We start from the raw sequence: 20,526 nt of genomic DNA on the forward strand, positions 1-20,526 counted from the left end.
ATGAGTCCTATTACAAAGGAGTCATTCATCTAATGATGTTTATTGGGGAGTAAAGTTTCCAGATACAGTGACATCATGACATCAACATAATCTAGGACAGAGAAAGAACAAATGAGAGCAATCAAATGTAAGCAATGGTGAGTTTATTTTACCCTGGCATCATTGTTGGACGAAGATAGGATGACTCCAGCTCTAAAAAGACACTGGACACTCATGGCTGTACCAGGACAAGTGAGGGCTAAAGTTGCCCAAGCAACAGCGCATTTGCCCTCTTTGGCTGAGCTGCCCCTCTGGAGGAAAAAAAGTTTTATTTATGCTGTTGTGGCTGTATAAATACTAGTAGCCCATAATTGCTAAAGTTAGACTGAATTAAATCGCCATAAGTGAGAATGTTTATTTTTCAGGCTCATCAAACAAGAGTTTGTTGTTGTAATACCCATTTCGGCCACAAGAGGCTGAACTGCCCCACTGGACTGAAGTCCTGCAGCCCTGGTGTGCCCCACGAGAAGGTGAGTTCTAATCCTTCCAGGTGAGTTTAAATGTCTCCATGCACTCTAAACACAAGGTACATACAGTATATTTTGTGTTAGCAAGTTATGTACCATTACTGTCATGTCTTTTGGCTAGAAATGTATTTTAATCGGCGCTAATCTGCCGTTAATGTTAACGGCCCAAAAAAACTCCTCAAATACCGTCACACACGTGATAGGCGGGGGATTCACAGTGTTATGAGTCGGTGTTCAATTCGGCGTGTGTCTGATCCACCAACCTGCACGCATTTTAGTGAGAAATCGTTTTTGAAACAGTTCGCCTGTCATTCCCACTGTGTTCTCCGACTAAAATAGTGCAGCTAACCAACAGAGGCAACATAATCCCAAATATACGGAGATACAGTTTATCTTTATGGGTTATATTGATGCCGAATTGACAAGAAGATTATCGGCGTATGACGCCCTTTATCTTGTGTTTCTAGAGTTATGTGTTATTTTACGTACACGTAAGGAATTGTTAATGTCATATTTCTTAAAGGGAGTTTGGCGGAGAGCGCAAAAAGCTAATATGTATATTTCTTTAACGTTTTGTCACTACTACAGAAACTAGCTAAAGTGTGATAAGGTTGACTGACGTTGACTGCTGTTAGGTATTGGTTTGATTAATGGGTTAAATTGTGCGTATTGATTACTGACGGTGGCTGATTAGGCTCATTATCAGCTTATTGCATCAACTGGCTTTGTAAGGCAGTATGCAGTGCACTGTTGCCTTTATGTGCGTGTTTTTAAACTACTTTCCTAATTAAACATGATGGGCTTGATGATATTATATTATTAATCGGAATAGCCTGTTACCTGTTACCCTGTTTCAGGTGTTAATTAAATGAAATTGTTCCTGCTACACCTCCCCTTGCCCGAACTCCCACTTTTAACTATAACTAGATCATTCTGTACATTTAATGAAAGCTATACACAACAGAATAAGCACTTTGAATACATTTTGATTTTGGCAATTTAAATTAATATGGTTATTATTCATATTTATGATATAGAATTGGATGCTGTTTATTGAATATTGCAATTACAGTGCGATGCTTATTCTTAATCAGTTCTTCAGTTGACACTTGAACCATAGACAATTGGTTCTCAAACCTTTTCATGTCAAGGACCTCCAAAGTGATATGTAACAAGCCGTGGACTACCCATTTGATAAGATTTTGTCCCCAGGGGCCCCTGAATCTATACTGAAGGTGGAGAGAGTGAAAAAGTCATTCTTATACATTGTGCTAACTTCTAGTTCCAGACAGAAGTCCAACATTTGACTTGTGGGTCCAGACTTCCATCCCAGAGGCATCCAAGCCACGTCGGCGAAGGAGGAGGCCATGTAAGGTTAGTAAGCTTTGATTATTTATTTAATGAATAAAATACTCAAGTAACAGCAACTATGGCTCTGAATGATGCTGTCTTGTTTCCCAGAGGGCAGAATGAGCCCTGCACGCTGTTGGAGAGAAAGTCAAACCTGATGAGCTGTGCGTAGGTAAGGTGTTAGAACCCGAGCTATCCGAGCGGACTGGAGCAGTGAGCTAAACTTGATTTTGTTGGCAGATGAAAGTGCTTAGAGAGAAAATAATGTGTTGTTATTCTTACCTCATGAATACTTTTATGCGAAACACAGTAATGACTGTACAACGTGCAGTGTATTAAAAAGACCCAATTTCAGCTCACTCTCAATACGTTATAATTATAGTTCTCACTTTAAGTTGTGGATTTTAACCTTCCCTTTTGTTTTCTATCTCTAGGAAAAATACAGAGTGCAGAACTCCTTGGTCTAAGCACACCTGAAGGTTCCACTGTTGGCAGAGTACCTGAACCTGATCAGATGAGGACATGACACGTTTCCAGCTTGTCAGTATTGTGTCAGTACCTACACACAGCTCATCAGGTTTGATTTACGCTTATAAGTTTCCTACCGGTTATCACAGCTATCAGTCAGCTACCATGGCTATCCAATCACATTATGAATACCTAGCAGTTTGTCCCCGCCCACAACCGTAGCTTCTCATTCATCATGATCGGAGAGTACCAATGACAGAGACGTTATTCGTTCGCATGCTGAAAATATCCCAAAGTGTTGTGCGTAAATAAAGACTGTGAGTGTTCGATTCTTGTCATTTAAAGTGATTGCAACAGGAGCGAGTAGCCCAATACAATGCCAGGTCTAAACCTAAACCAATTCACAAGACAGAGAAATATGATTGAGGAAGATATTATTCCCTGGGGCCATCAGAAATGGTCTGTGGTGTGATGTAGGGAGTAAATGTAAAAATAGACACTGGTGTTTGCACCCAGGATGGATTATTGACTGCAGACTGGGCTCTCCCCTGCCTCCCCACACAAACCGCCGCTGTTGGTCCGATCAGTCCTCCGCTGACTGTCAGCTCAGGGACAGAGCTGATTTATAGCACACATGGGCAGAGTGCATATTTCCTACGCTGTGAGAGATAGCTAACATACCTGTGCTGACAGTGAGGCTGGAGCAAGGCAGCAGCAGTTTCAGGCTGGCAGTGCTTTTTTAAGCTTTTATAGTCCTATAGAGAATGCACGAGTGCTGGATGAATGGTGCTCAATCATCGTCTTAGCTTAAATCAGATACCTGAAGCTGGTGGCTCAGCATCACACAATCAATCCTCTCTGGGACTAAAATGACTGAACACCCATATATTGATGGTGAATCCACTTTGAGTGGGCTACGGTTATCTTTTGCATTACAAGACAAATTGTTTGTCAAATGTATCATCCCTCATCGTTCTCGAACTTCCATTTTTGCAGTAATATTTATTTGTGATGGTTCAGTATGCAGTGAACATCTGGCAGTACCAACCCTAACCCTCTATTCACAATTTCAGTGTCATTTTGATGAAAGACCCACTTGTTTTGATTCATTTTTAATATTCAGCCACAGAGAGATGTTGAGAAATTGCAAAGTGCCATTTTGCTGAAATTTGTTTGACTTGCTTTTAAGTGTTAGATTTATTTTTCCTCTCTCATTATGTGGGTTTGAAAGCTGCACAACATATCTTCAACCCTATTGATTGTGAAGCATTTTCAAAAACATGTCAATTGCATCACTGGCAAAGACTGACAAGTAACATTATCATCCATCAATATTTGATACCAAGAGAAAAACTGCCATCACTCTACGTACTCTGTGTCTTTCTTTTATTTTCCTTACATATGTTAATGTTTTATACATTCATCTCCTTACACAAGATGAAAAATGCAAGAAAATGAAAATGCACTATGATGAGGCCTAACTGCAGTCACCAGACAGTATATACCAGTATACATGCACACGGAAGGTCTTATAGCAATCCAGTGAATGTTGTTCATCTGTTATAAACGTGCTGCTGAACCACTTAAAATATGCATTAAGGATTTCCTAGTCAATGCATTAAATCATACAGGAGAGAAAAATGCGAACAGCTTTATAGAGTATTTCTCCTCTTTTAGCTCTTTGTTTTGGTTTTACAGTGCACAAATTCCTCATCAGTGGGCATCTATTTCAAGTGAAAAACCCAGTGTACACCACCTGCCCACCACCAAACAGCATGCAGCTACTAGCTGCTGAACATAGTGAAGCATTTAGCAGCTAGAGACAAATTTCTCAGGAGTAGGTGGAGACCAAAACAGAGCTAAAAGAGGTGATTTTGAATAGTTTGCTGTAACAACTCTACAAGGTGACAGTATGTCAGTGTGATGTTTTCAGCTTGTTCTGCTGCCCACAGGTGGCAAAAAAAGAAAGAAAAAAGTTGATGCAGTTTTAACTTTTGTCCAATTTGTCAGTCAAAAGAAGGAACAGACATACAGTATCAAATAAACATGGAAGCTCAAAACAATAATATTCAACCTATTAGATTGATAATTCGTAAGACATGAAACAAGTCAGCAAATACATTAATAAAAGCATCAGATCATTAGAACAGAGAATGCAAAAATAATAAGGTATGGGAAACTACAGGGACACGATAACCGGCAGTACAGCCTTAGTATTATTAACATTTCACTTCACTTAGTGATTTCCTTGATTTCTCAGATTGCCTTGTTTTCCAGTGGATGAAAAGCAAGAACTGGGCGTCCAACTCAAAACATGTCTCATGGCTGCTGCAATTTTTCTAATCATTTAGGAAATTATATTCATAAAACATTTGGAATAGTCTACTCATGGTTTTTGTGAAAACTAGTGGCAGCAAAACAAGCTGAAAATGCAAACTTGATATTTTATCATTTTATACAGTTATGTAATATTAACGTATTAGGAAACAATTGCCTATTTACCCATCCAGCAGACCTGCGGAAAAGTCCAATATTTGCTCTCATTTTATCTCTGTTTTGAGAAAAATTTCTGGTTCTGTAGCTGCCATATATTGGCTGACAATTCTCAGTGGGTTTGTAAAAATATTGATTGGTGCAGCTTAAATACTTACCATATTAGATCTATTTGAATATGGGTTAATAGTTGTAGAATGTTTAAGTGTATTTTAGTTAGTTTAGTGGATTGGTAGTTAGTTAACCGACTGAAGTTAATTTAGAATGAAACATCATACTAAATACATAAACATAAGGAGCCCCCTAATGGTCTCAGTGGGATTTTGTTGTCTGAATTACTTTTGTGTTGCTGCTTATTAAGTTTTGCGTTCCTTCGCAATATTTTTGCATTTCGACTGATGGATAGGAACAGTTAGTGTGTTGGTTCAGTCCAGTTATAATACACTGCCAGTTTAGGGAAATGCACTGCAGATGTATGTATGGCCATAGTGATGTATGATATTTTGCACATAAAACTTCACTAGAGTCAGAAAACATGAAGAGCCTTGTTAAAAAGTTTCAGTCAAAGGAATAGAGTTTTCGGCGCCAAAGCCGACCTCCACACCAGAAACTCCTCCTCGTTTGGCAAACGACAGAGCGGCCCCAGACTGGCCCTCAAGTTTGAGCTCAACGGTTGTTTTATTTTACCTTAGTTTCTTAATACGTATCCCTTTAAGTTTTCTTTTCCTCACCTGAAGTCCATTCACAATTTAACCTTTTTTTCAGTATTCAGTATTAAACTGAAGAGTTGTTTCTTTTGACTTTTATATTTTTGTAACTTTACCACTAAGCCTCGCGATTTTTGCAACGTTATTTCCTTTTAAAGTTACTCAAGCCTAGCTGAAGAAGTTAGTGTCGCCAGAGATATTTTATTCGACGAGCCACAATGTCACAGACTCTACAGAAGCCGCCCCAAGCTGCTGGAAATCAGCCACCTTTAAAAGCAGAGCCCTTCTGAAAGAAGCCTGGACAACATTTGTGTTCTAACACAACAAAGCAACGTTGATTCCTCCATCTCCCAGAGAACTGTGCCAGCAGCGTCTTGGCCCGGACCTTCGCCGTCGGCCCTGAGATGAGACCGCCAGACCAGCCAGGAGACCTCATCAGCTCGGTGACCAGCGGCTTTCACTAAGTCTGAGCCTCAGGCAGACACGCCAGCACCTTCCGCTGCACAGTGGATTCAACCCTGCACGCCACGCGAGAAAGCCAGCAGAAATGCCTAATCTTTGCCAGCGCTTCAAAACAGTAGACCACAGTTTTGCTGTGATAAAGAGTTGATGTTGAATAAAATATATTAATTCCTATTTAGAGAAGTTAACCACCCTAGCGTTACATTCTTGCAGTCGTTTTTATAATCAAATCACATACCTCACCTCACTATTGCCAATGAGATCAGGTTGATTTTATCACTCAATATCTGCTATTTCATCTGTTGTGTTTGTTATTTTACCTCATCAATCCTTCATTTACTCAGTTATAAATGTCCTCATTTAATCAGTAAGAAGTGGTCTGTGTGTTTTTGAAGCAGGAGACCTGCTGAATCCTTCAAAAAGAATTCAGTCCTTCTTGAGAGACTGATCAATTAAATGATCGAATTTTAATTAATTCGGTTCTGTTTTCCTGGTTTACCGGGGTTTCCACCAAACAAGAGTATTAAAGTGTAATTATTTGATTAAAGTAGTTGATTCTACTACACTACAGACACAATCACAGTGACAGCAACATCCCATGGCTATAGTCATGTTCACAGCTACAGTCCGTCTCAGTGACAGAGCTACGATAGGTCGACTAGCTACAGCAGTAGTGATACAGACTTGTGCCTGAGCCAGCCACAGCTGAGGGTCGCCCACTCGCGCTGTGGTCACAGCCAGCAGCCCATGTGACCTCTAGTGGTCGTGGGAATTATGACGGGAGTAAAGGAAGAAGTCAGGTGATGTATAATAAACAAAGGACTCACCCAGGAGACCGGTGTTGCTGTCCCGTGTGAAACCAAAAGTCAACGTTGACTTATTTAAAGTTTTAAGTTACATAAGGTTACATATGTGACTTACGTTATGTACTATTTTAACCCAAACCATGATCGTTTCCTAAGCCTAACCAAGTAGTTTTGTTGCCTAAACCTAACGAAACTGCAACTGTTTAACAACATTAACGTGTTTAACGTCACATGACTTTTGTCACGTGATTTACGTAACGAGGCTACTTGCAGCCCGTCCTCACCTTACAACTCGTCCTCAACTGCCAGCGGTATGGGCGCTAATTTAGGAAACGCTCCTGTGGGTCGTATTAGACGGTAGGAAAAATCTGTGTGGTCGTATGGGTTGGAGGACTTATAAACCAGTTGTAAGCTCTGGATTTTTGTGTTTACTTTATTCAAAAAGTGTTTTTTTATTAACAACATTGAAGACATTAAGACAGAATGCTGTTATTTGTGCAAATTTGACCTCTGCATGTTTTTGCAGTTTGTTAATTCACGCCTTACAGCCAATGTACCGACTGCGTGTCCGGAATGTGTCTTCTTACCTCTACGTTCAACTCGAGCCATAAATTGTCAGAATAAGTGCACATTTTTTTCTCAAGTTGAAACATTTTCAGCTTGCATAGACATGTCTTTGCCTCAGTTTGCGCCATCCAGGGCAAATTTGTCTGTTCATGTCCACTCACATCTTTGCATTGACCTTACATGCGATTGCGCTGCCTCTAAAATTTGCTTCACGTTCCATCTGAACACACCTTTTAAAGACATTATATTTAACCATATACACATTTGTTTTAGTGTATATTACTTTGGAAAAAATCTAATACACACTGTTTGTGGCACACAGCAGTGAAAGCAGCTTTGTCTTCTTTGTTTGACTGAGGAACAGAGCGAGCCACAGCACCTGTCTTTATCGTGTTGACAAACCCACCACAGATGTCTGATGCTAGATAGCATGTCAGTGTTAACACTGCTGGCTTCAACTCACTGCCCATCTATCAGAGGCAGACAACGAGGAGAGCTGATATCATACTGGACACAGAAAAATAAAACACTCTGTTTGGTGCCCACTGATGGATCTCGGCATTGAGCACCCAGGCAGGCTGTCGAAATTCAGTGCATTCAGCTGAGGATACGGAGCTTTGTCAGGCGGACAAAGAAGCAGACAATGCATGCATTTTCAACATGCATTGTATTCTCCAAGCCAGCTATCTATTGTATATCTAAACATGTCCAATAGTTATTGATAAATCAATATTCCAACCTCGCATACAGTACTGTTATGGATTCCTTTTCACTATTACAGCAGTCACATGGGTATACAATGGATATGTGTTTCAAAATAAAAAAAAATCATGTATCCTGCTTTTAAAAATTGCCTAAATAACACTGAGCACAGCATATGAAAGAATTCAGATTAAATTCCTGTTCCAGCACCGTACAGCTGTGGCAAACAGCTTTTCGACTTCCTGTTTTGAGCTAAAAATAGAACAGTTAAATATCTAGTGTAATCAGAAGAGAAATGTTACCTCTAGAAATTGCCCAAGGTCAAAGCTGGGATGCTGCTCGGCCCAATCATTCACTGTAGAACACAGTAGTGGTGCTCTAAAGTCAGCCTCACTTACCCTTCAATCCATCAAACCTCCAACCTGAGATATATGGCAGAATAACAAAGTAGGGGAAGATGGGAGAGAGGTGATGGACTGTACCAATGGGCTGTATATTAACAAATTCAAATTCAAAGTGGCTTTATTGGCATGGGAAACAGATTGCCAAAGCAAGTGTGAAATAAAAACAACAACAATATCAACAACAAAATTGTAGATAAATAGAAGAATTGTGATTTTGTTGTTAGAAATATATATATATATAATATATATATATATATATATATATATATATATATATATAACCTGCTCAAAAGATGCTCTGTGCTTTGCCTTGTAGTGGTTCTTAACATTGCCGCTTTTAATAATCGCCATGATCTGGGAACATATGAGACATACTGGTTTTGAACTGCCTGTGGGAACATTAAACGTGTAAGACTCTGTCCATTCTCGATTAAAAGCTCTGTTTTCGCTGTCTAAATGATTTCTCGGACTCGTCTCGTCTCTACTCTCCCTGTATATGTACCTCACTTACTGACTCAACTCGCAGGCTGCTAAACCAGTGCTGTAAAGGCTAGAAAAGCTGTGCTGGTTAAAATAGAAATACAAAATTTAATAATTCTCAACAATTTAGCAATATTCTCTAAAGAGAAAGTGTGGCAGCAGCATGCCAGAGGCCTGGTCAGAAATGAACAGAGCTTGGACCAGAAGTGCCCTTAAATGCCCATAAAAATATAAATACAAAAAATAAGTGAGAACTATATAAACACTGCAATTTTCTTTTAACAGCTGTCTGCTATATGTTTCTATATGTAGGTGAACATCTACAACAATAGCATGACATACTGTACCTTTTAGCTTTAGGGGACCATAAAAGATCAACTTGATATTATTTAATCTTTTTTTTTATTATCAAATCTCATGAAGACAACAACATTAACAATAAAGCCAACAGCCTGCTGACCGCTGTCATGCATGCCAGCATGAGAAATAACTAGTCTGTAGTCTATACCCCTAAGAACATCATAGAAATACAAACAAGACAAACTAGGCGACCATTTTCACGCCACTGTGAATCTGTTCAAACGGTCGCAATACGTGTTTGGAATACAGGTTGAGAATATGGCTGAATATTCTTTTACCTGGTTATTAATATCCCTCTATGATTCTAACATCTGTTCAGGTTTCAGATGGTCTGTGCATGCATTGGTCTGTTATTTAGCCTACCCTCATTGATATAAATGGGGTGGACAAAATTTCAACAGAAACTGCTGATTTATTTATTTTATTACTGGACTGTTGGATTAGACTGCATTAGCGTTTTAGCTAGGAGTACCTAATAAACTGAGTGTATAACCTAAGGAGCCCCCTAAAGGAACATATGGCTCGGATGGAATGGAAGAAGAAAAGTACTATGAGGTAATGCAAAAGTATTGCAAGAGCGCGAAATGTATTGCGAGAGAACACAAAATATTGCGAGAAAACGCAAAAGTAGTCCTCAAAAAAATTCTCGCTGTGACCTTTAGGGGCCTCCGTAATAACTTGCTTGTGTCCTATAATATTTTATATAGTAGTATATATAGTATTTTCTATAATATCACTAGAGAGAGGATGCCAGTGTGGATCTATTGTAGGAAGATAGACACTCGTTAACCTCAGCATTAACAAAATACTGTAATCTTTAACAAACAGCAGCAGAGATGTGGTTCGTCCTCAAAAAAACTGAAATAGATAGTAGATAATAATTTCTCATAATATCGTTTGTTTAACTTACTGACTACGTGACTCAAGTTGAGAACCCCCATTCCCTGGGCTCACTGAATGGTGTGATGGCCTTCACAGTCACCAGATGTCAACGCAACTGAACACGTATGGAGATTTTGGAGCGAGAGCTCTGCATCACCACCATCATCATGAAAACACTAGATGAGGGAATAGCTTCTGGAAGAATGCTGTTCATCCCAACTTGGAGACCCAAAAGAAAAAAAAAAGTATATTGTGTGTTATTTAGTATACTTTATATGTGTTCAAAATTAGTATACCTTAAGTTGTGTTAAAGGGACACCACGTATGTTGCTTAGATAATACAATATTATATATATTGTGGGCGACTGTGGCTCAGTGGTAGAGTGGGTCGTACACCTTGGGCAAGACACTGAACCCCAAATTGCTCCCAATGGCTGTGCCCTCGGTGTGTGAGTGTGTGTGAATGATTAGTACTCCAACTGATCTAACAGGATCACCGTGTCCACACGGAATTGGACTAGGTGGTTTTACCTTGTTATCACAGGTCACTAGTTTGGCATATACAGTATGAGTGTTTTTTGCTAAGTTTGGAAAGAAATCCAATACAGCTTTTAGCTCTATTAGTATTATGTACTGTAACTGTTTTACCTTACTTCTCTCAGTAAGCAGTCTTCAGTGACATTCAAAACGCATTCAAAACATTGACCAGGGTTTCAAGGTTACATTCATGAAAACTTTTGCATTATTGGAAGAAAGGCTTTGTAAACTGCTGTGCACAAGCTGGTCACAAAAGCCTGTCTCTGCAGGATTGAAGCCATGGGGCCAGATATGTGCAAAAATCACTAAATTAACGTGCAGTTACTCGAAATCTAAATTAAAAGAACACTGAAAAAAGAAAGCATGCAGTGAAAATGTGCACACCTCACCCATTCTTCAGACCAGGAGCACACATGATTTAAAAGGATCTAAGTATAATATAGTGAAATGGAAATTTAAAATCATCTTTTTGGTTGGTAGCTTATTTCACTGAGTGTGTATATTTCTTTCTTTTGCAGTCCACACACCAAATTTAATAATATGCCGATTAAAGGTGAATTTCTAAACTAATTAATTGCTTTTGTGCTCTCAATTAGATTTTTCCAATTAGTCTTATTTTGTTGTTTTCTGTTCCATCATTTTAATTCTCTGTTTATTTTCTTTTCAGTAGTGACGCACTTTGTGAACTGTTTGTATGTGAATGGCATAAACTCAATCATTATTGACGATGATTGAAATATCACTCCTACTGATGGCGAATGTATGATGAATTAATAACTCTAAGGGTTCTATAAATATCCACAGCATGTGTAATAGTTGTGTGAAAGGATGACTATTCTGCTGATGTTGGAGACTTTTGTGACAAGACATTCAGTAAAATTGTGTGTACTGACAATGGTACTGGCCATGGTAAAAAAAAAGTGTACTATTGTACAGAAATATAACAGTTGCCATGGTACAATTTTACACTTAAGTAGGGTATTGTATAAATAAATAAAACAAATGGTATGGATGTCTGGTGCCACATACATCAACATCAATAAGTATGTATATAGTATAATACATGGGATACTTTCCAATGAAAATATGAATTATAGCTAAATTGAATTACAGGACATGGTATTAAAAAGTATTATAAAGTTGTTTATAAGATAATCGATCGACAGAAGTCATTTTTTAAGCAAAAATGCATTTCCTAGTTCCAGCTTCAGGCTTTGCTACTTATCTTCATCTTATGCTATATTAAACTGCATCTTTCTTTCATCCAGCAATCGAAATTGATGTCACCCATAATATTTATTTAGCTCCAACTGCAGCATAATGGGATTAATTAATCTTGTTTGTTGTGCATTTAAGATGTTAATTTACCACAAAATTTGCAGTATGAAAAAAGTTCTACCCACAAGAAACCTGATTGGACTGTACGTCGCCCTGACAACCAGAATGACTGCATGAAGCTGCATCACACACAAGTACAGTCAATTCACTGGTTCCTGTGCACACCATGATTTATATAGCACATTTCAAACAATGTTAGCTCAATGTGCTTCACACACAACAAATATTAACAAAATAAAATAGAACATGAATACATGTTTAAATACATTTAAAAAAAAAAGAAAACAATCATAAAAATGATCCCCTGCTCACCCATCAACATAAACATACCCACCCACACATACCCAACGAGTGAGGGAGAGCGAGACAGAGACAGACAGATAAACCAACAGACAGATGGAGGCACAAGCTCGCCATAGGCCTGAGAGAACAGGTAGGTCTTAAAGTGTGACTAAACCTACATTCTGCTAGCCCCCTCCCTCCCAGCATATTTAAAAAATGCAGCAGTGGCTCTGCACAAGCATGGCCAGTGTGTGACGCGGGAGGTAAGGAGACACTGACCAGAGTGACAGACAGACTGACCACTGCAGCCATATAGAGCTGGTGCGAGCAGCTGCTGGAAATACCGCTTTGAGAGCTTTGACAGTTACTAGAAGCATATTCATGGCCCTTTGTAAAAGTTTCTGTGTGGTACCTGTGTTGTAGCTGAGCTAACGTTAGCGGCTCAGAGAGGCTGAGAGTAGGGTTGCCAACTGTCCCGTAAAATACGGAATCGTCCTGTAATTGGAAACTAAAAGACGTGTTCGGTATTGAACTGATACGGGACGCGGGAGAGAAAATGTCAAGATTTGGACCTGAACCCATCAACAACACCTCTAAATGCCCATATACATTGGTTTTCAGCTGAAAGGGTTTAGTTACTCTTTAAGTTCGCGTTTAAAAGACAACGTTTTGTGCATAACGTGCATTGAGCGCGCCCCCACACATGGATGCGCAAATGAACACGCACGTTGACGAGTGCTTTACTATCAGCCTATTATTTATTTCAGGAACCTAAATATACAGGAAAATATAAATTTATACAGAAAAAAACAGTGACACCAAAAATTATGATATTTTAGAGCTCCCCTTGAATTTCTCAAATGAGGCTTTCTGGGGAGCTCGTGTCTCTTTCAGGGGAGCCGAGCTCCCCCGTATTTCGAACCCTGCAGAAACCACACATCAAGTCCAGTAAGACTACTGTGGATGCTACTCTAGGTCATACTTACATTTATCATGTATAATAATTGAATACCTGCTAACTGCTAAAAGTGTATAAATGTGGAAGGGTAGACATGTTTGAATCCACTGAACCTTTGCCTGAAACTCATACTTATTATAGTTTGAGGTCATTTCCTGTTTTATTTTGTCGTGTGTTCCTCTCCTCGTTTGTCTTGTGGTTTTACTTCCTGTCTTTGTTTGCTTTCCCTCCAGTTTTAATTGTTGGCCCCTCCTTGATTGTTTGCACCTGTGTCTCGTTGTCTCACCTCCTTTGGGGTATTTAGTCCAGGTCTTTTCCTTTGTTCAGTGTCGGATCATTGTTGTTCCTGTCTGGTGTGTGTTTGCGCCGCCGTTAGGTGCACTTTGCATTGTACCTCTTGCCCAGTTCCCCAGCATTCGTACCATGAGTTCTGTTGTTTGGATTCTTTGTCTCCCTTGGACCCTGTCTGGATTCTGGACTTTGAACTTTGCTTGCCCCCTATTGGATTTGTTTAGTCTCATTGGACTCTCTTCCTTGTTTCCGCCACTGCCAGCCGGTAACCCATTTCCCTGTACCCGGACCTGTATCTGCCTATTAGCCTGTTACCTGTTTGTTGCCTGTCTGCCTGCTGGTCTGTCCGCCTGTACCTGTCTGTAAGCCACTTCACCCCAATAAACACTGTAGCCATCCGGCTGCTCCTCATACCGCCTCCTGGTCGTCTGCATTTGGGTCCACATACTACACCTCATACAACAATACTAGGCCTTATAATAACAAGGATGACTTTGAAAACCTCAAGATGAGTGACAATTTGTTTAGAACAATTTCTTCTAATACCTAATTAGGTATTGCGACAGTTTACTTGAATTATTACATAATTCTTATTGAATTCAATTTAACTGATAAAATACATCACACCACAGGGGTGCCTGACCGATAGCTTCTTTGTCATGTTTACATTTTGTGTTGGAACTATATTGATATAATAAGTTTTTTTTTCTTTTCTCTTTCGTTTACAGGCTACACAATTTAATAACAAAAATTGGTTTGTGGGCAGGCTCAAGTGAGGAAGGCGATGTGACAGAAGCTCAGCATTGAGGACAATTCAAATCAGTCGCAGTCAAAATCATATCAGAAGTGCTGAGGTATTCCTGTAGGTATTAATATATTTAATATAATAATATAATATTTATATATTGACTGGATCTTTCTGTTAAGGTTAAAAATTGTATTTGTTTTTTTAGTAACTGTTCATTTAATGCTAGTTGTGCTTGCACATGGCATTTTATCATAGTATGGTACAACATCATGGTATAGTTGTACCAAAGAAGTACAGTGGCATGGCTACTTGTACAGTACTATAGTATTACTGTGGAATTATACCGTAATGGTAGTGATCAGATTATCATGCCAATTTTTTATGGTATTGCCATGGTACTTTTTTGTAAGGGTTTTCACTCAGAGAAAGAGACTCATACAGAGAGGCAAATGTTGATAATGGGGATAATATTGATATATAGGAGTATTTTTTTTTATCCTCCCCTCCAAGATGAGACTTGACTCAAATGTGTCTGCAGCATCACTGACACAATTATAACTAACCTTGAAACCTTCCAAATCTCTACAAATCTTTTTTGAGGAGTTTAAGGTCTTTAACTCCATGTTGTTTTTCAGTAACAGCTGATGGGGTGGATATGAAATCCTAACTAGCCACCTGAGGTCAGAAAAATGTATCTGAGGCCATAAAAATGACTATTAGAGACATAAAACAGCCTCTTTTCCGGCAGCAACTTTGTTTTTGCGGTGAGGGAAGGAAACGGTCCGCTGAGGTTTTGTAAAAAGGCCATCTCTGCGTCTTAAACCATGAAGAAAGATAGCATCTTACAGCAGTCAAATTAAATCACAAGCTGGGAGCTAGCGAGAAAAACAGACACTCCCATGTGTGTTTTCCAATTCGCCACTCGGCCCGGGTTTTGCTTTATCAGCGCCTGTGGAGGAGTACGAGTTGAACACCTCAGCCACTTCAGTCTGTCTTTCTTTCATCTTGGGGGGACATATGGGATCTAGCATTACAGCTGCTGCTGTCACTGTTACTGTAGCAACCTTTGATACGTTGGCCTTTTGTGAGATGAAACTCCAATTCTCACATAAAGCTGAAAATTCAACGTGAGCCAAAGCTCTAGAAAATACTCTCTGGATCAGCTGGAAACTGCACACAGCAGAAAACTACATGTGCATTTTGTTTGGCCATGCAGCACCACTGCAAGACGGAGCTATTGCATCAGAAGGCAAAAGAATACTGAGTGTCTAAATATAACTTCTGAAAAAAGGGAGAAAATCTCACTTTTCTACAACTCACTTCGCCTCTACTCTTTTCCATGCTTTGAAGATTTCTACAAGCGAAGGATCATAGAATCTTTTCTGTGAATTATGCACATCTTTCCCCACTTTCTCATCGGCGATGTGGTACAATGCATCCAAGTGGTTGACAGGTGATGGCAGTGAGGATTTAGCCTGCTGTGTTGTGTCTGTCAGAAAGCCTCCTCCCTTTAGCTGCTAGATTAATTCTGTGCCTTAATGCAGTGCACAACACCTCCTGTCATTGATCGGAACCCTTTACAAGTCAGATATTGAGCTAGAAAATTGATTCAAAGTTGCCAAACATCACCAGCCCCATCAGCGTTGACTGTATGTGTTCTGAACATAGCAAACCACTAGAGGGCAATCACTGTGTGAAAGAACCATCCAGCAGCTACAGCATGTGAGCATGAGGGTTAATGACAGGCTTCATCTGGATGTCTTTTTTCTATATGTGAATACATCCCAGTGTGCAAAAACCTGATTTTAGTTTGAAGTCATTAAAAGCAACTCAAATGTCTCCCTCTGTCTCTGAATAAAATGGAAAACTGAAATATCATAAGCAATTTTCTTCATCGCATGGTAAATTTAAGACCATCTACTTTTATTATCATTGAGACAAAGCAATCCAATGTCTAAATTATGCCCAGTGATGCTAGATTGCTGTAGTGGCAGTGTGTGTCCAAGGATTCATAGCTTACATCTGCTGAACAGATGAATAGTCATATTATCTCAACAGACTGTGCTGCAGATAGCTTGTGATGCATCGTGATGTAAGGTACATTTAATCTAAAAGATATGTAGCTCACAGTGTGAGCGACATGTCAGAATCACTCCTGGACATGTGCACATTATGAGAAAATCACATTTTCTCTCACAGTCCATAGGCAGAGCAGAGCGTGTAGTGTTTCATTTACCCAGGATAGCTAAAGAAATTACGCCCATGATGGGATGTATGGAGGTACAGTATTAAAAAGTAAGGGTTTGGGGCATCCTTGTGGCCAAGTGGTTTAAGCCACTAACCATGTAGTTGCAACAATCCTGGTTCAAGTCTGACTGAAGTCTGATTGTTGCATGTAATATCACCGCAGTCTCCACTCATATTCCAGACTCCACCTGTCTACTGACAAAGTAAAAGCACTTCTAAGAAGTGTGGGTTAGTCCCTTGCTCAAAGGTATTTCTGCAGTAGTAAAACCAGACACCCTCAGTTGATTCAGTCCAAGTGAGCTGCACCACACACCATCTGCATTTACTTCACAGGCTTCGTTAGGTAAAATGGGTGCTGCTTTATTTCATTTTCAGTCAATCGACAAAATAAATCAAAAAGTAACTAACAGCATTAAAGTTCACACCTTGCTGCAGTGATGTAGAAGTGTACTCAGGGTGTGGCCAGTAAACTCTGACATCATCAGTGGGTGTGGTGTAGAGAAGCAGCAGATTATAAACTTCAAGCCAGAGGTAACACAAAGGTATTAAGTTACTCCTTCGGTCATTTATCAAATAAAAGTGTTGGACTGTTGGTCAAATTAAACATTTTCCCTTTATACATTTATAAAATATAAATGAAAACATTTTTAGAGCTGCAACTAATTTGCTGCAACTAACTAATTTTAAGTATTAATTAATCTGCAGATTGTTGTCTGATTAATCACTTAGTCCATAAAATGTCATAATATAGCGAAGAATTCTGTTTCTTTTTCTTTTTTTTAAGTGCTTTCTGAACAAACTTTATTTTGCAAAGACTTGCAAGATGGTAGATGTGATGTGAAGTCTGACAAGCTTATCATACTGAGGATGTCGTCCAAATGATAACAGTTCAGTGTGTTCTGTTACAATGTGCAGCTGCAGCTATTATACGACAGCTCTTTAATGTTCTTAAATGGTAATGCTCTGTTGGGGGACTCACTGAGTGGTGCACACTGGTGCAGAGTATGCACCAGCATCCAGACAAGCAATTTACCAACCAAAGGTCAGGTCTGAAGGGTCAGTTCAAGAGAGACAGTTCAAAAAATGCAAAGACAGCTGCTGCATATGCACATGATCAGTTGTGCAGGATACAGGGCTTTAAATGTAACAAAGGCCACGGCTTTGGCTTCTGTGGCCCAGCCGCTACAGTGTGAAGAAGCTGCATGCACTTTAACCCTGTGGGAAAGGAATAATGGAAAGAATAATGGAAAGGGATGATAATGGTTCAATTTGAAAACATCTGAATCATTTTAGAGATTCCAGTTTTCTTCTAATGAGCTCTCTCGCTCATTCTCCCTCACTCTGGAAGATTAAAAAACCCAAAACATATTGTAATGCTGATGCCAGCTTAATGTGCACGTTGTAGCCTTCCTTTAGTAAAGTCTAATGCAGCATTAAACAGTGGCTTCTTGGTTAAGGTGTACTTCCTATTGTGAGGACTCCTGATTTGGAACACTTGATGTGTTCTTGAAGTTAAGGCTGTATTACCAACTGCACAAAGTGGGCAGCTTACCTCTCTATACCCCCGGAGGCACCAAAGTCCGTAAATTCCCTGTTTGGCAATATTGTTTGTGGTGATTTCATTAACTCTAATTTTGTATGGGAATATGCACTACTAAATGACAATATCTACTGCCATGATCAAGTCTGTACGGTGGATCCCACTTCAATACCTGATCTTGAGTCCTTGTCTTGTAAAAAGGGTCCCTGTGTCAAAATCTAATTTCAGCTCTTAAACTAAAGCTGCACTAATCAATATTTTTATATTACCAATGGGTCAAATGACTGTGTGTAATGTGGATGGGGTCAGTCGTGGTGACAAACCCACAGAGAATTATCACCCAGCTCTGCAGCTCCATAGAGCTGAGGGGAACGCCTGCAACTGTCCTCAGCCTCGTTTCAGCAGCAGCAGGCAGCTGTTTCCAGAGAAAAAGCCCTGATAAACCCACCGTACGCTACCGGCCCGGCACCACACAGCAGACACACACAGTTCGAGACTAGCTGGGCAACACAGTGAAGCATTTAGCAGCTAAGAGCCAGATATTATTCTCAGGAGTTGGTGGAGAGCAAACACAGCTCAAATAAGAGTGAATATTGGCCTTACAGTCAATATGCTGGATGTGCCAACATGTTCCTCATGTCAACTTTATATGGTGATAATACGTCAATGCTGTGTTTAAAGCTGTGCTTGGTGTGTATTCCTTAATTAATTTTGGGGGTTAATTGGGGCCCAGCAGGTCCCCCCAAGCAGTTTGCTGCCATGCTTGAAGGGCTCCTGACAGCACCTTCACATGTGGCTGTATAATGCTTTTAAAACAAATGATTTTTATAAAAGGGTTTCAAAAGGAGTTCTCTTTATATTTAAGTGTTCCAGTATATTATTTACAACAGTTTTTTTGCACGATTGTTAAAAGTATCAACCCATCTCTTTATCTCAACTTAACAGAACAGGCTACCAGGCAAGTCGACCTGCTGTTTGCATGCAGGTGGAGGGAGGGAAGTCCCAGCCCGCCACCGGCACGCACAAACACACAGCTGACATCAGAACCGAATGGACGTTGGTGTGGAGGTGAATGTGCACTTGTGATTTGGCGCAACACAAACTCAACCTACCTGTTGAGTAGAAGCATTGAACAAACTCGGTGTCTCTGTTTTCCAGAGCACATACACCTTCAGAGTGAGGCGCGACCGGAGCGCTGAGCCTCCAGCCCCGAAACAGTTAAACGGTTTTCCCATGTACGGAGCGGCTGGCTGGAGGTTAGTTAGGCTGTTGCGCTGCAGAGCTTGTGGACGCGGCGGCGTACAGCAGCGCACCAAACCCGGCCAACTTCACGACAAACCAGCCATGTCGGAGCGAAGGAGGATCTCCGGATCTGACAGCGCTCAGTCTCACTACTGCTGAGCGCGCGCGTGTGAGGGACGCTGCTGCTTTTCTGGCTGTGTGGATAGCGCCTTCATGGACGGGCAACGGAGCTTTTACGAGATGGAGAACCCGACGGAGAACCCGAGCAAGGCGGCGGAGTATCTGAAGGAGCTGAATAAGATAATCGAGACCCAGCAGGGGCTGCTGGAGAAGCAGAGGGACCGGATCGATGAGCTGGAGCTCCAGGTGACGGATCTTTGCAAGGAAAACGCCTGTCTGAAAGACCAGCACCAGCGGCACCTGGCCACCTGCAGACTCCAGCAGGGCAGCCACTCCACCCTGGGAGCCATCAAGGAGAATGTCATGCAGGAAAAGTAAGTTCGCTGCCAGTCTGTGGCCCGCGGTCCGGGTGGACAGGGCGCCGTCAAAGTTTAGACTCCTTCGCGTCGCCGGCCGCGGCTGTGGTGGGCGGCGGGGTCTATCGGTTTCATCTCCGTCAGGTGGAACCACGCAACCAAATCAAACGCACACTTCTGTGCCACTTTGTCACGGATCAGCTTTTTAATGATCCGTGTCATTTCCACATTGGCAGGGATTATTGAGGGCTCGCACGCAGGCTTCGCACGCTTTACACGCGCATTGCGTAACAGCATGAGCACAAACTGTATCCGGCCGTCGCGGTAGAAGTGCGGGTCAGCTGGCGGTGATTTGTTTTTTTATGACAGCAGATGGAATCGCCCGCTTCCTGTGGCGTTGTCAGAAAACAAGTTTACACATTTGGTCCTGCTGCTTGGTTGAATTCCACCTTGCTCAGGCGGCAAGTAATCTATCTGCTGGATGTGTTGTTAAGACGCTGCCAGTGAATGTGATGTGATGTGAGGTTAACTGCAGGCCTACAGCACCGCTGACTTCACCTCACGACCATACAAGGCTTTTAATTTGACATGACGTAGATGCTTTGGAGAGATGCCCAGTGCTGCCATCAGCATTGATTCAGAAATGTTCCATCAAGGCTGCCAAAACATTTAAGGTTAAT

The 20,526-nt window shown here is 40.6% G+C and overlaps 1 protein-coding gene and 1 long non-coding RNA gene across 3 annotated transcripts in view; both read left to right on the forward strand.

Annotated features, from left to right (window-relative positions):
* The first annotated feature begins 263 nt into the window (after positions 1 to 263).
* Positions 264 to 5,124, forward strand: LOC122887368. Of its 2 annotated transcripts, XR_006380532.1 has the most exons (5): positions 264 to 509; positions 1,789 to 1,880; positions 1,968 to 2,028; positions 2,291 to 4,192; positions 4,351 to 5,124. It is a non-coding gene; the product is annotated as an uncharacterized LOC122887368 (long non-coding RNA). The 2 variants fall into 2 exon arrangements; XR_006380531.1 differs by having other exon boundaries at positions 280 to 509; positions 2,291 to 5,124.
* Positions 5,125 to 19,375: 14,251 nt separating this feature from the next.
* The window catches only part of iqsec1b (IQ motif and Sec7 domain ArfGEF 1b), a 208,351-nt gene continuing 207,200 nt past the window's right edge, over positions 19,376 to 20,526 (forward strand). Inside the window, 1 exon segment of the mRNA XM_044220473.1 lies at positions 19,376 to 19,864. Coding sequence (XP_044076408.1) covers positions 19,584 to 19,864 — 281 coding nt within the window. The 5' untranslated portion in view covers positions 19,376 to 19,583.

The sequence above is a fragment of the Siniperca chuatsi genome, linkage group LG2 (assembly GCF_020085105.1).
Source record: "Siniperca chuatsi isolate FFG_IHB_CAS linkage group LG2, ASM2008510v1, whole genome shotgun sequence".
Lineage (NCBI taxonomy): Eukaryota > Metazoa > Chordata > Actinopteri > Centrarchiformes > Sinipercidae > Siniperca > Siniperca chuatsi.